Here is a 13,457-nt window from a genome sequence, read left to right as displayed (position 1 = left end):
CTTTCAGTTTCATCCATTTATTTTAGTTTTGACAATGGAAAAACATCTTATAGAATTAGTTAAACAACATTTATTTTTGTGCGATAGAAGTTCATTCTTAGTCTTATGGATAAAATTGACGCCAAGCAAAAAAAAATGTAAGGAAAATGCATTTGCTGTCAAAAGCGCTTTTGACGTTGTTATCCATTTCACATGAGTTTCGAACTCCAAGATTTAGTTTTTGTATAAGTGCTGTATCAATCTATTTCTCCTATAATTAAGCCCTAAAACTCTCCATCATTTCATGCTTCAATTAAAAATATTATCTCAAGGAATTCATAGCACATAAAAAAAACTTAGCTAAATAATTTTCACATTTTTTTTAAATACTTTTATACGTACTATATCGAAACTTAAAATAAATTCTTCGTTTTGTTTTGAAATGTCAATTTTGACTTTCATTTAATTGCTTTTAATTACTCTAAAGTCGAGTTCATATTGTTCAAGCAAATTAAACGTCAATTCTAACGAGATATTTTGTCATTGAGAAGTAGGTACATATTTATTTTCAGTTAAGTGAAGCACTTGATTCTTCAATTTCCTATACTTATACATATACAACGTATGTATGGCTTACAAAAATCCCATTAAACACTCATTTATTATCTTGGCCACAGTTTTTCAACCACAATTACCACTTTTATGTGCACCACACATACCGAGATGGAAAAAAGAACATTATGGAATGTATTTCATTGCCAGAGATAAGGAAGACATCACCAGCTGTTTTAAATTTAAACCTCTTCCATAATCACCATATATACGATTCATTCTGTCTTTTTTCTATCTCTCTCTTTTTTCTGTGCACTTCTATAATTGTTTCGTCATTCTTCATCACAGTCATTCTGCCATTTTGTTTATTTGTTGACAGTTGAGAGTGAGACGAAACATTTTCCGTAAACGAAGCAAATGTCACATACCATTTTGTGGTCATTAAATGTCATTTATTTTGTTAAATCAACTGTCACAGCAAAGCGAGAAAACACTTTCGAAAATGACAACTCATTTTATATTCAAATTCATTTTCAGGATATCTTTTTAATTTTTGTTTTTTAATATCCATGTGTGTGTGTTAATTTTATTTGATTCTTAAATTTTTTGATGGGCCAAAGTTCCACACAACATTTATTGGATGAATGTTAAACAATCAAACTTTATTTGACCCAAAACATATTATAATGTAATCTCATGAAAATATCCTAATAATCTCTCGTTCGACCCCTTGAACTTTCATAACAGAGCCTATTAAAACCTACCTATAAGTATTCTGACCTCAATAAAACCAAAAGCGGAAATTAACATCCCTGACATTATACCATCCATAAGTGGAATTTCGGTTTCGATATTATTGTCATTTGTGGCGTTGCGTTGGCGTGGGTGCTCATTTCATTCTCAACGAATATTATATCGGCTACGGTATTGGGATCGAATCAAATCGAATCGATTGATAGGATTGAACGGACTTTAATTGAAATTCTTTTTATTTTATGGCAGTGAAATCTCCTACCTATATGCGAATAGAATAATGGTGGAAACCGCAAACACACCATGTGACAATCTGCAGGGAGGTCAAAGAGGAGAAGTTATTCGTATAAATTTATACATTATTTGGGAGGTTTTCGTGCCACAAATGATGTGGAAAAGTTTGATATCAAAATAAAATCATACGCGGTTTGCGGGGTAATTTCGAAGAGGTTTTACGATTTTCGGATATCATAGACAGAGTTCGTCGTATTGGTCGTTCAAAACCCATTGTTGATATCATTATTGATAACTTGGTAAATAAGTAAATGTAGGTGAAGAGCGACTTAGGGCTGTTAATAATAACCTTTTACAATGTTGAGGCTTCTATGAGTACAGTGTTTTACGGATATAAAAAAGTTTTTATAAACTGTGACTTTTAGAAAAAAAAGGCAGGATTCAAGAGGTTATATAGGGACAGACTATATCTCCAAACTATATAACAGCGATGACGAATCAAATTTCGCTATGTGTGATACCGAAGTTATTTGAAAATATAAATTGCGGACTTGTGGTCTTGGGTTTGATCCTTGCCTATGCCACCTAAAGTTTTTTTCACGGGTACTGCCTCTTGCTAGGAATTGATAAATTCTCCAAGAGTAATTCTTGTCATGAAAAGTGCTTTCTCAAATTCGCCGTTCGGATTCGGCTTAAAATTGTAGGTCCCTTCCATTCCTGAAAACAGTGCTCGCACACAGAAACGGTTGAGAGTTGTCAGTCACTAGGCCATAGTTCTCAAACAGACTGTTGCGCCACCCAATTTATCTATATATTTTAATTTGCGGAAAACTAAAATTTATACTTAAAGAAATAATATCTCCTTTTCAACACGGTTTCGGTTCTGGTAGGTACTTCTACGAACTTAGCCATTTTTACTTATTATGTAGTGAATGAAATGGAGAAGGATTACCAATTGGATGTTATTTATACAGATTTCACTAAGGCATTTGACAGGTTGCATCACCGTATTCTATTGAAAAAAACTTACAAAAATCGGGTTTCATTCTAATATTCTTACCTGGTTAAAAATATATTTAACTAATCGTTGTCACTGTGTACAATCTACATACTGATTCAATACTATCAAATCCTATAATTGTTTCATCAGGAGTTCCCCATGGAAGCCATTTAGGTCCGATCGTATTCCTCGTTTTCATTAATGACTTACCTAATGTACTTCAAAGCACAATGTGTCTCCTGTTTTCAGATGATCTGAAATTTTTTAGACGTACACAAAGTACAAGCGATAGCGATCTTTTAAAAATTGAAATCAAAAGACTTTCGGACTGGTGTAGATAAATTAGTAAAATCTGAATATTCCTAAATGTCAATCACTCTATTTCACTCGCCGCCAATTTTCGATTGACTGTAATTATAACATTGAAAGTCATACACTTGAAAAAGTTTTTACAAAAAAAGATCTTGGTGTTATTTTTGACCATAAATTGGACTTTGGGAAAAACATCGAATTTTTAGTGAACATGCTTGGTCGAAACTCTGTTGACTTACATAACCCGTATACGCTTAAGAGTCTGTTTATAAGTTATGTACGGTCAGTTCTAGAATATTGTTGCATCATTTGGAACCACTTTTACAACATCCATAACCCTAGAGCTAGAATAGAAGCAATTCAAAAAAGATTTACACGACATAAAATGTTTAATAAATTAAGGTGGAACATTGAAATGCCCTCTTACATTGCAAGGTGTTAACTTATTGGTATTCAGTCACTAGAGAACTGAAGGAAGATGTATACTATAACTTTTATACTACAGTCCTGTGTGAACTAGGGCCTCAACCAACAAACTTCTCCATCTAGCTCTGTCCCTAGCTAGATGTCTCCAGTTTCGCGCTCCAAGTTGGGTGAGGTCACTTTCCAATTGTGCGCGCCACCTGATCCGCGGTCTTTCTCTACTGCGCTGTCCGTGGGTGTGGATTCCAAGACTTTCCGGGCCGGAGCAGTGGAGCCAGCCATCTTAGTCGTTGGACTTTTACCCTTCTGTCTAAGTCTACGTCGTTGTACAGCTCATCGTTCCATCTTCTCCTCCACTCCCCTTCGATACATGCGGGACCGTAGATCACACGAAGAACTTTTCTGTCGAAGCGACCCAAGGTGCTTTCATTCGCTTTTGTCAAAGTCCATGCTTCTGCACCGTATAGCAGGACGGGTATGATAAGGGTCTTATATAGCAATGCTTTTTTCCCAGCGGTAAGCAAGAGTTATTCAGCATTTGATCTCAGCGCTGGTGTTGTTTTCTGCGTTAACAGCGGAGCCTAGGTAGATGAAGTCCTTGACTACCTCAAAGTTACGTCTGTCGATGGTGACGTTTTGACCTTTCTTGACGACAGCATGTACTTTGTTTTTCCCTCATTAACCGTTAAACCCGTTTTTGCAGGATCTGCCTCAATGCTCACAAAAGCAGCATTGACATCACGCTGAGTTCTTCCGATTATGCTAGTAATTGGACAGATTTTTGAAAGATAGTGCCTCTAGTGTTGACGTGTGAGCTCTGCACTATTCTTTCAAGCACGATGTTAAAAAAATCACATGACAGCACATGACCTTGTCTAAAACCTTTTGTGACATCGAAAGGTTCGGTTAAGTTGTTTCCAACCTTTATGGTCATCCAGCACAAACGGACGAGTTTGGCGGGGATGCCAAAACTAGATATGGCGCTATACAGCTCGTCCCTGTAGATGCTGTCATATGCCGACTTGAAATCGATGAAAAGATGGTGGGTGTTGATTAAGTGTTCTTGGGTTTTTGTCCAGGATCTGCCGTAATGTGAATATTTGATCAACTGTGGACTTTCCCGGTCTAAAACCATACTGATAAGACCTATCAGGTTGTTGACGATGGGCTTTAGACGTTCACATATTACGGTAGAGAAGATTTTATAGTCAATGTTAAGTTATAGTTGGTGCAGTTTAAAGGGTCTCCTTTTTTCAGGATCGGGAATCACACTGAGATTCCATTCATCGGGCATGCTTTCTTCCGACCATATCTTACACATAAGTTGGTGCATGCTCCTAACCAACTTATCTCTTGGTGCTTTAAAGAGCTTGGCATTCAAGCCATCTGCTCCAGCGGCTTTATTAGACTTCAGCTTAGATGTGGCAATCTTTACTTCGTCTAAGTCGGGAGGAGGGTTGTCGGCTTTTGTCGTCTATGTTGAATGAATCATCCTGCCTGACAGCGGAATTTGGTTCGTCATCGGCGTTATGTGTGTGCCTATTGTTTGGCTGCATATTTGCCTGCCGACATTCTCATCAAACCAGGGGTTTCTTGTGGTGGTGTGTTTGAAACCCAGCACATCAGAGGTGGCTTCTCTGATTGAATCTTGGCAATGTTGCCACTGGTTTTCGATACATTGTGTTGGCAGCAGAGAACTTCGAGAGAGGTTACTTGTTACTCGGTCGGAAAAGGATTTGGCGATCTCTGGTGATTGTAGCCGTTTGACGTTGTACCTTCTCCCAGCATCTCCCTGTTTTGCCTTTGGTCTGGAAATCCGAAGTGCTAGCTTGGCTACAACGAGGCAGTGGTCCGAGTCGATGTTAGCTCCTCGGAAAGTTCGTACATCCATGATTGGATTGATCTGGAGAAGTCCAAGTTGATTTGTGGATGTTGAGGTATGGAAAACGCGTACTGGCTTCCATGACATTTCGCCCCGCAACAAAATATATGAGACTGAATCCGTTGTCGAAAGTGTTGTCGTGCAGGCCTTTTTTTCCTGATTGTTCCACCAAAGATGTCTTCCGTTAATAGTTTGGCATTAAAATCACCCAGGACAATTTTAATATCGTAACTAGGACACTGCTCATACTGCTCTAAGGGCTCAAAGAGCATATCTCTGGTGTTGTCATCTTTCTCTTCTGTGGGGGCGTGCGTGCATATCAGGCTAATGTTGCTGAATTTAGCCTTGATGCGTATGGTCATGAGGCGCTCATAACTTTCATTCATGGCATCTTATATTCTCAGAGATCTATACGCTCTTTCACGTGATTTGAGAAATCGTTTCTTATTTCGCGAAAACGCTCATAGAGCTATAACTCGAAGTGTTAGAGAAATTAATAACTTATCAAATTATATTGACTTTTATTAAACAGGCTGAACAGCGAAATAGACTTAGCTAGAAGAGTAAAGGTCCAACGACAGAGATGGCTAGGACCCATAGGGCCCATGGAAACCAATGCTCCGGCCTGGAATGTCTTCTAATAGGGAAACTTTGGGTCTGCAACTGGACACATCTAGGCATTTATTTTTCAAATATATATTTTTATCTGGAGATTTAATCATCGTGTTTCCGGAATTTGACAAATTAAAGAACTTAGATAGACGATTTTCCGAGTTCCATATATTGGTGTTGTCCTGTAAGGTTGAGTTTATTTTGCGTGAAGCATATGCCATGAATATTTTGAAGAAATTGTTGCCTTTTTATGGGGTTGCTGCTCCTTTATTTTTATTTTAGATGTAAGTATATCTTTTTAACTAAGGGGAGAAGCCGAAAAAATATAGATAAATGTTATCCTGACGGAGCACATTTTGGGTTATTGTGTATTATTATGTGTAGTTTAAGTGATTCAAAACAGTATATAAATTGTTTTGGTTTATAGAAGAAAACACAAATAAGATGTTTAAGTGATTCCGTGTTAACATTGGAGTAGGAAGAAAGGTTTTTTTTTAGCATAAAGGGGATGTTAAGCAATTATTATTGGATAGGTTCATAAAACAAAAAGCAATGTAGGCTAATACATTGCTTTTTGTTTTATGAACAAAACACAAATTAGGGATTAATAATCATTATTTTTAAATGTCCTTGTTACAATACTATAAAAATGAAAAGAACATTTATAACCACATTTATATAGGAACCTATGCGTGATGGTGGTATTTTCATGTTCAAGGATAATTACTTTCATTAAAAGAAAAATTAATTGTTTTTCTTCTTTTGACTTATTTGTTCTTTGATATTTTGTTCTATGTTTTGAAATGCCATTAACCCAATTTTTAAAAACAAAACAAAACTAGTTTTACAGAAACTAATGACTTACAAGGTCTGAGTTTTTGAGTTTTGAATATAATCTAGAAATACAGCAAGATGTAAATAAAAACAAATTAAATGGATTTGAATGAACACCATTGAAAATCAGTTGAATTAATTCACAGTGCTATCTTGCAGTCTTGTAAAGGAATGCAATCATTTGAGAATGCAATCTTTTATTACTTCAATATTATGTTGATTGAAGATTGCATTCATTGAATTCACGTAAAGATTGGAACTTAAAATTTTGCCCTGCAATAATTTGGTGCGTCGACCTCAACTTGATCACTCCACCTTGATTACCTTACGGGCTGGCGCTCCGATGTTCATTAGCTCAATATTCCCTAGCCATCTTAAGCGTTATAAAAGCAGTTTTTCGACCAGTGGCAAGTCACTGTACAGCTCGTATAACTCCTGATACAAACCGGACCATAGATCGTACGCAGAATCTTCCTCTCGAAGATACCAAGAGATCCTTCATCCGAATGGGAGAGGATCCTTGCTTCTGCAACATACAGCAAGACTGTGATGATTAAAGCTTTCTACAGTGTCTCTTTGGTACTTCGCAATAGGACCTTATTCCTCAACTGCTTACTTAGGCCAAAGAAACAGCGATTAGCGAGGGTAATTCCGCGTTTGATCTCCGCACTGATGTCATTTGCAGAATTAACAGCAGCGCTCAGATAAACAAATTTGTTTACCACCTCGAAGTTGAACCAGTCAATTGTCATGTTTTGAACAAGTCTACGGTGTGAATCGACTCTATTTGACGACAGGAAATACTTTGTTTTGTCCTCGTTAATGTCAAGACCCATTTCATTCGCCTTAGATCCGATATTAGAGGAGGCACCCGGAACTGCTCGTTTGGTTCTTCCCATAATATCGATGTCATCTGCATATCCAAGATATTGTGTGGATTTTTGAAAGATGGTGCCACTTGTATTGGCGTTGGTGTTGCGCACCACTCTTTTAAGAACAATATGAAAGCAGCTACATGACAGCGCGTTGTCGAAGTCCTCTGGTGGTTTCAAAGGTTTCGGTCGAGTATCTTCCAATTTTGACGGAGCAACGAGCATTTTCCAGCGTCATCCTGATAAGTCGTATCAGTTTGGTAGGGATACTAAAACTCAACATGGCACGGTATAGTTCTTTCCCGTCTACAGTGTCATAAGCTGCTTTAAAATCGATGAAAAGATGGTGTGTTTCGATGTTATGTTCTTGGGTCTTTTCCAGGATTTGGCTTAGAGTGAAAATTTGGTTGGTGGTAGATTTTAAAAGCCTAAAGCCACACTGGTAAGGACCAATTAGTTTCTCAGTAAATGGCTTCAGGAGTTCACATAATACGCTGGACAAGATCCTGAACGCGATGTTTAAAAGGCTAATGCCTCTGTAGTTGGCGCAGAGAAGGCGGTCACCTTTTTTATGGATCGGGTAGATGGTGCTTAAGTTAAACTCGTCGGGTATGCTTTCTTCCGACCAAATTTTAGTAACTATAGCTGGTGCATGCTCCTTACCAGATCTGCTACAGCGTACTTAAAAAGCTCCATCTGCAGACCGTCATCACCGGGCACTTTGTTCGACTTTAGCCTTCTGATTTTTAGTTTGATCTCACTCTGGTCGGGTGGGTGGTACTCTAGATCGTCAACCAAATGGATTAGACGTGGCTGCCTGCTGGCGGAATCGTTGACTTCATCACCATTAAGCAGCTGGTTGAAATGATCTCTCCAAATTTTAAGCATTGACTGCGTCGTGACTACGGTGTTCCCCTCCTTATCTTTTTAGGCACCAGGGCGGCTAGTGAACCGTTGTTTTGTTTTTGACTCTTCTATAAAAGCTCCGCAGCTGTTTCCTGTTTAAACAATGGATCTCCTCGACTACACGCTGCTAATGGGCTTTTATCTTTCTTCTGAGCAAGCGGTTCTCATCCCTTCTCTTGTCGACGTAGAGATGGCGGGAAGATTGTGTCCTCCTTTCCTGCCACAATCTGTACGCCTCCGTTTTGACTTTGTTTGTCTGAGCACATTCAGAATCAAACCTGGGGTTCCTTGGTGGAGGCTGTGAGAAACCTAGCACTTATGCAGCATTCCTGATGGATTGTTTGCAAAGCTGCCAGTAGGTCTCTGGGCACATCTCGTCCGTTGTAGGGTTTCTCACAAGCTCTAGGGATATTCGGTCTTCCAACGAACGCCAAGTATGCTAGAGGAGTTTCTTCCGTCAAAAGCATCGATTGGTTGCATGTTCGATCATCGGGGGACCGCAAAGTACCTTTGTGAATATCTGGGCGAGGGAATCTGGTGCTAGTCAACGCCATGTTTTTCTCGCCTAGGAAGTCGATAAGCCTGACTCCATTTCCAGATGTGATGTCGTGTAGGCTATGTCTTCTGATTGACCTACCAAAGATGCTTTCTTTCCCAATTTTGTGTCATTGCTCATATGTTTTGACGATTAGCTCATAGAATTCTTCTTTGGTATTGTCATCCTTCTCTTCCTTCGGGGCATTCGCACTGTTAAGGCTCAGGTGGTGGAATTTGTCCTTAATGCGGATTGTCGTCACTCTTTCCCTTACTTCCCGAAACCTTTAAACTCTTTGCCTTAGTTTCACAGCAAAACCACATCCTCTCCCATCGAGGAGACACTTCCAATAGTAGAAATCACAGCCTTCAATCTTCCTACTACCTGGCCCATTTCATCGAATCTTCTGGAGGGCTGTCACATCAGCTTTGTTTTCGGCGAGGGCATCGGCAAGCTGCTCTGCTTCGCGTGGTCGGTTGCACGCACATTCCATGTACATGCACTTAAATCGTTGTCCGTTTTTCGTTTGCGGGGGGGGGGGGGTGTCAGTATTATCAGTCCGTTCATCCGAGGCTATTATTTGTGTTTTCGTCAAACTTTAAAATTTACTTTCATGCCCGTCTTGTGAAGCCTGCGCATGACTGAGATCTTAAGAGCTGGTTCTTCAGAGCGATATCTGGTCTTTTACTTCTACTTCCTGAAGGTAAATCAGCTCTGGATTCGATGGATCCAACTAGTACACCTTTCGGCTATCCAGCGGGCACCACTAAGAGGTGATGGAATTTTAGACCACTTTTGTTGGCGCTACAGCCCTAGGTGCTTCTGAACCTCAAGTAATAGATTCCGCCAGCTTACTCGATGTCTAGTCTGCTATCTCCACTTTTGAATATTCAGACCGGCGGCGGCGTGTATCAGTCTTAACTTATTCGCTCCATTGGAGATGAGATCTGCATTTGCTTCTGGCTTGGTGTTTAATACTCATACTTTACAAGCTGCAGCATCTTAAACGTTGAACACGCAGTTTTTTAACCAGTGCCAAGAACAGCTTCATGAGAGGGCCACTTCCTTCGCAATGCTCTAGTGGTTTTGGAGGTATTAGTTGATTTTCTACCAATTTTGACGGAGTAGCGAACATTCTCCAACGTCATTCTAAAAGTACCAAAACCCGATATGGCACGATATAGAAGATATGAAGATTTGGTCTATAGATTTTCCAGGCCTGAGCCGCACTGGTAAGTTTCAATCAATTTATCAGTAATTGGTATCAGACGTTAACATTGTTGGTGTATGCTCCTCACTAAATCATCAATGGCGTATTTTAAAAGTTAAGCTTGTTGTCTATCATTACCAACAGTTTTGTTCGGCTTCATCCATGTTAATCTCATTTCAGTCAGGTGGGTGGAAGTCCTGATCATCAACTAGATGAATTTGTTGTGTCTGTTAGTCCGCGGGGTTCTGAACTTCATCGCTTGATGATCGCTACTATTAGATACTCTCGGTAGTATTTTGACTCAAGTTTTTTTAAACAGCACAAATTGTTTCCTTTATATAAATAAGAGATACTAAGCCCACTACAAAACAGTAGCAAAAAAAGAAGGAAATTATAAAAGTGTGCTTAAGGAAGTTTTCTTACCATCATCAATCAAGAACAATTGAATAAAGAGTGGAAATTTGTTTTCCAATTAGAGAGAAAAAAAGGAATAATTTTTCACCAAAAAAGGCTTAAGTCTTTTATTGTATCTCAGATCTGGGAAACCTTTATAAAAATAGGAATAAAACCCAGAATTTTTTCCAACATTTAGCACAATTTCTTGATGAATTTTTGGGTGTTAAACAAAGGACACAAAGAAAACTCACCTTGGGAAAGTTTCCGAACACCAAAAGAATGGAAGCCAGGATTCAATTAAACTCTTCAGATATTTTGGAGCCGCGACGACGAAAGGAAGGTTAAAAAAATGGATATGAGATAGGCTGGCAAAACATGTTGTGGTAAATTTTACAATTTTTTCTCTGGACTCTCATGCCGGAGGTCTTGGGTTCGATCCCTGCCTATGTCATCTAAAGTTTTTTTACGGGTACTGCCTCATGTGAGGAATTGACAAATTCTTCAAGAGTAATCCTTGTCATGAAAAGTGCTTTCTCAAATAAGCCGTTCGGATTTAGCTTAAAACTGTAGGTCCCATTCATCCCTGACAGTTCTCAACGCACTGTTGTACCACCCAATATATTTATTGTGTAGCCCTTTCATTATTTTGTATTATTAATTGTTGGTAGTTAACAAACACAAAATAATAATTAATCTTTTTAAAAACAATGATTGTATGTGCTTTAAACTTATTGATTTATTTATAATTGAATTAATTATCAAAATGCATACTTAAATTAGAAAAACCAAACATTTTATTTACAGATTGTACTCTCTCTACATTTTCCAGTATAAATTCGAATCAACAATAATAGACTGGGGATGAGAAAATTACATAGAAATAAATTCAATCAAAATGCAGGTAAGTTTCCTTCCATTTTATTAAATTATTCCTTTAGCCTGCCTAACCTATCAACAAAACATCATTGTAATTAGAATCACCTTTCAAATTACAGCAATATTTATATCTATTAGCTACATCACTTCATTACGAACAAAAAACAACTAAATAAACGCCATTCATAACATAACTTACCTGTTATTATTTTAATGGCTTTTTATGGAGTCTTTGTTGGTAATAAAAAAGGATGTAAAAGCCACCAGGATATACTGCTTTTGAATTTACTATAACATGCCTTATGGGTAGTTACAGCTAAGGTCAAAATAATAGGAATAACAATTATTTTTTTGTTTACTCTATTTTAAGCACTTGTGAATGTGAAACTTTAGGTTGGCAGCACTATTTTAACTGTCGGCCATTTTGTCATCTGTCTAGTCATTTATTTTGGTTTGACTTGACATTTCAACATCAATAGACTGTGTCTGAACAATGCTTCCAAATTGTAAACATTTATATTGCAAATGATGGTTCTGTTCGAAATACGTATCGAGCGAATTTGATCAACAATGAAGCTTACTTTTGGTGGAATGAATATGTCAGGATCGCACAATTTAACCCCGCTTCAATATTTTCTGTGGGATATGTAAAGACGCTAGTCTTCTCCATGCCAATAAGCCACAAGAGTTGGAGCGAAATCAACTAAAAAGCTCTTTTATAAGCTCGTTGCTAAATGACTTTCAACAATTTGATTTTGGAATGTTGTGCATACAAATTAAAATGGTCTTCGTAAGCCTTATTATTGTTGTTGTCCAAATACATCCAAGTCTTAACTATTATTCTTTTCACAAATTTATGAAAGTTTAGAAAATTCATTTGGCAACATAAATCCTTAGTTTGTGTAGTAGGTGACTTCAATGTTTCTTGTCTTAAAAGATCTAAACTAAGACTATTACGAAGAACATTTTACAAATTCCCCATCAAATGAGATCGAATTTTGTACTATTGAACTTATTCAACTTACCATAACAAGAAAATACTTGATCTTGTTTATAAATGTTTCTTACATTTATAAGTGCTGTTATCCAAATATTTTAAATTTTATACTTAGATGCTATGGTTTTGAAAATTTATGATATTATGTTCCTTAGATAACATACTTCCCCGTAAAATTAGATTCAGGGATATCAATTAACCATGGTTTGATCGGCATCTTGAAAGCTTAAAAAATAAAAGGCTTGGGTAAAGCATAAACAGTCACCCGCTGAAGAATGATATTGATTAGGTATTATCTTTACATAGAAATCAGAAATTAATTTATTAACTATCCTTCTTGTGAAGAGTTTGTTCCAAATATTGAATGTGAACTTGGTGCATCCTCGAGGGTTTTGAAATTATGTTGACTGCAAACGAAAGTTTGACGGTTATCCTTCAAACATGACATAGAAAGATGACACAAGTTAAAGTTAAAAGTTCCTATAAAGACTCTTTTCAAATTATTCATAGTTCGACATTCTCTGAATCTTCTAAAGTTACTTTAAAAAATTGCAAAACTTGTAGAAAACCTAGGTGTTCGCTCTGACGACGCGACATGCCAACATTTATGCTTAAAAAATGTGCAAAACGTCTTTCATTTCCATTGTTTATTCTGTTTAACAACTCATTAAATTGTTCTCGTTTTCCTGTTTTATAAAAATACTAGCGGCTCGGTACGTGCTTCGCTACGTATAGATAAGGCATAGTAATAAAAAAAATAATAATTATTAAAATTATTATAAACAAATAAATATTTCAAATTGCTAGCTATTTAAAAGTCCAAATAACCCAAATGATATATAGTTTATATTGTATTATCAGCAAAAAGTAAAAACTAAAAAAATAAAAAGAAATGGGTACTCTTACTTTCGTGATCCTATATGGGTTAGTCTAAAACAGTTGGATAAACAAAATTTTTAGTTTTTCCATTTTGAGCATGAAAAATTAGACAGTTAGGGGTACCGAGTCTAGAACAGACAACATTAAGTTGGTCATGTGAAAAATATGATTCCTCCAAAATGACACCACAAATGTGAAGTGTTTG

The 13,457-nt window shown here is 37.2% G+C and overlaps 1 protein-coding gene across 1 annotated transcript in view; it reads left to right on the top strand.

Annotated features, from left to right (window-relative positions):
- The window catches only part of LOC129941576 (uncharacterized), a 160,252-nt gene that overhangs the window by 122,422 nt on the left and 24,373 nt on the right, over window positions 1-13,457 (top strand). Inside the window, exon 2 of the mRNA XM_056050250.1 lies at window positions 11,305-11,401. Within this exon, the coding sequence (XP_055906225.1) occupies window positions 11,396-11,401 (6 nt within the window). The 5' untranslated portion in view covers window positions 11,305-11,395. The remainder of the gene's footprint in view (window positions 1-11,304; window positions 11,402-13,457) is intronic.

This window comes from Eupeodes corollae, chromosome 1 (assembly GCF_945859685.1).
Source record: "Eupeodes corollae chromosome 1, idEupCoro1.1, whole genome shotgun sequence".
Lineage (NCBI taxonomy): Eukaryota > Metazoa > Arthropoda > Insecta > Diptera > Syrphidae > Eupeodes > Eupeodes corollae.
This window is presented reverse-complemented; position numbering and strand designations above follow the sequence as displayed.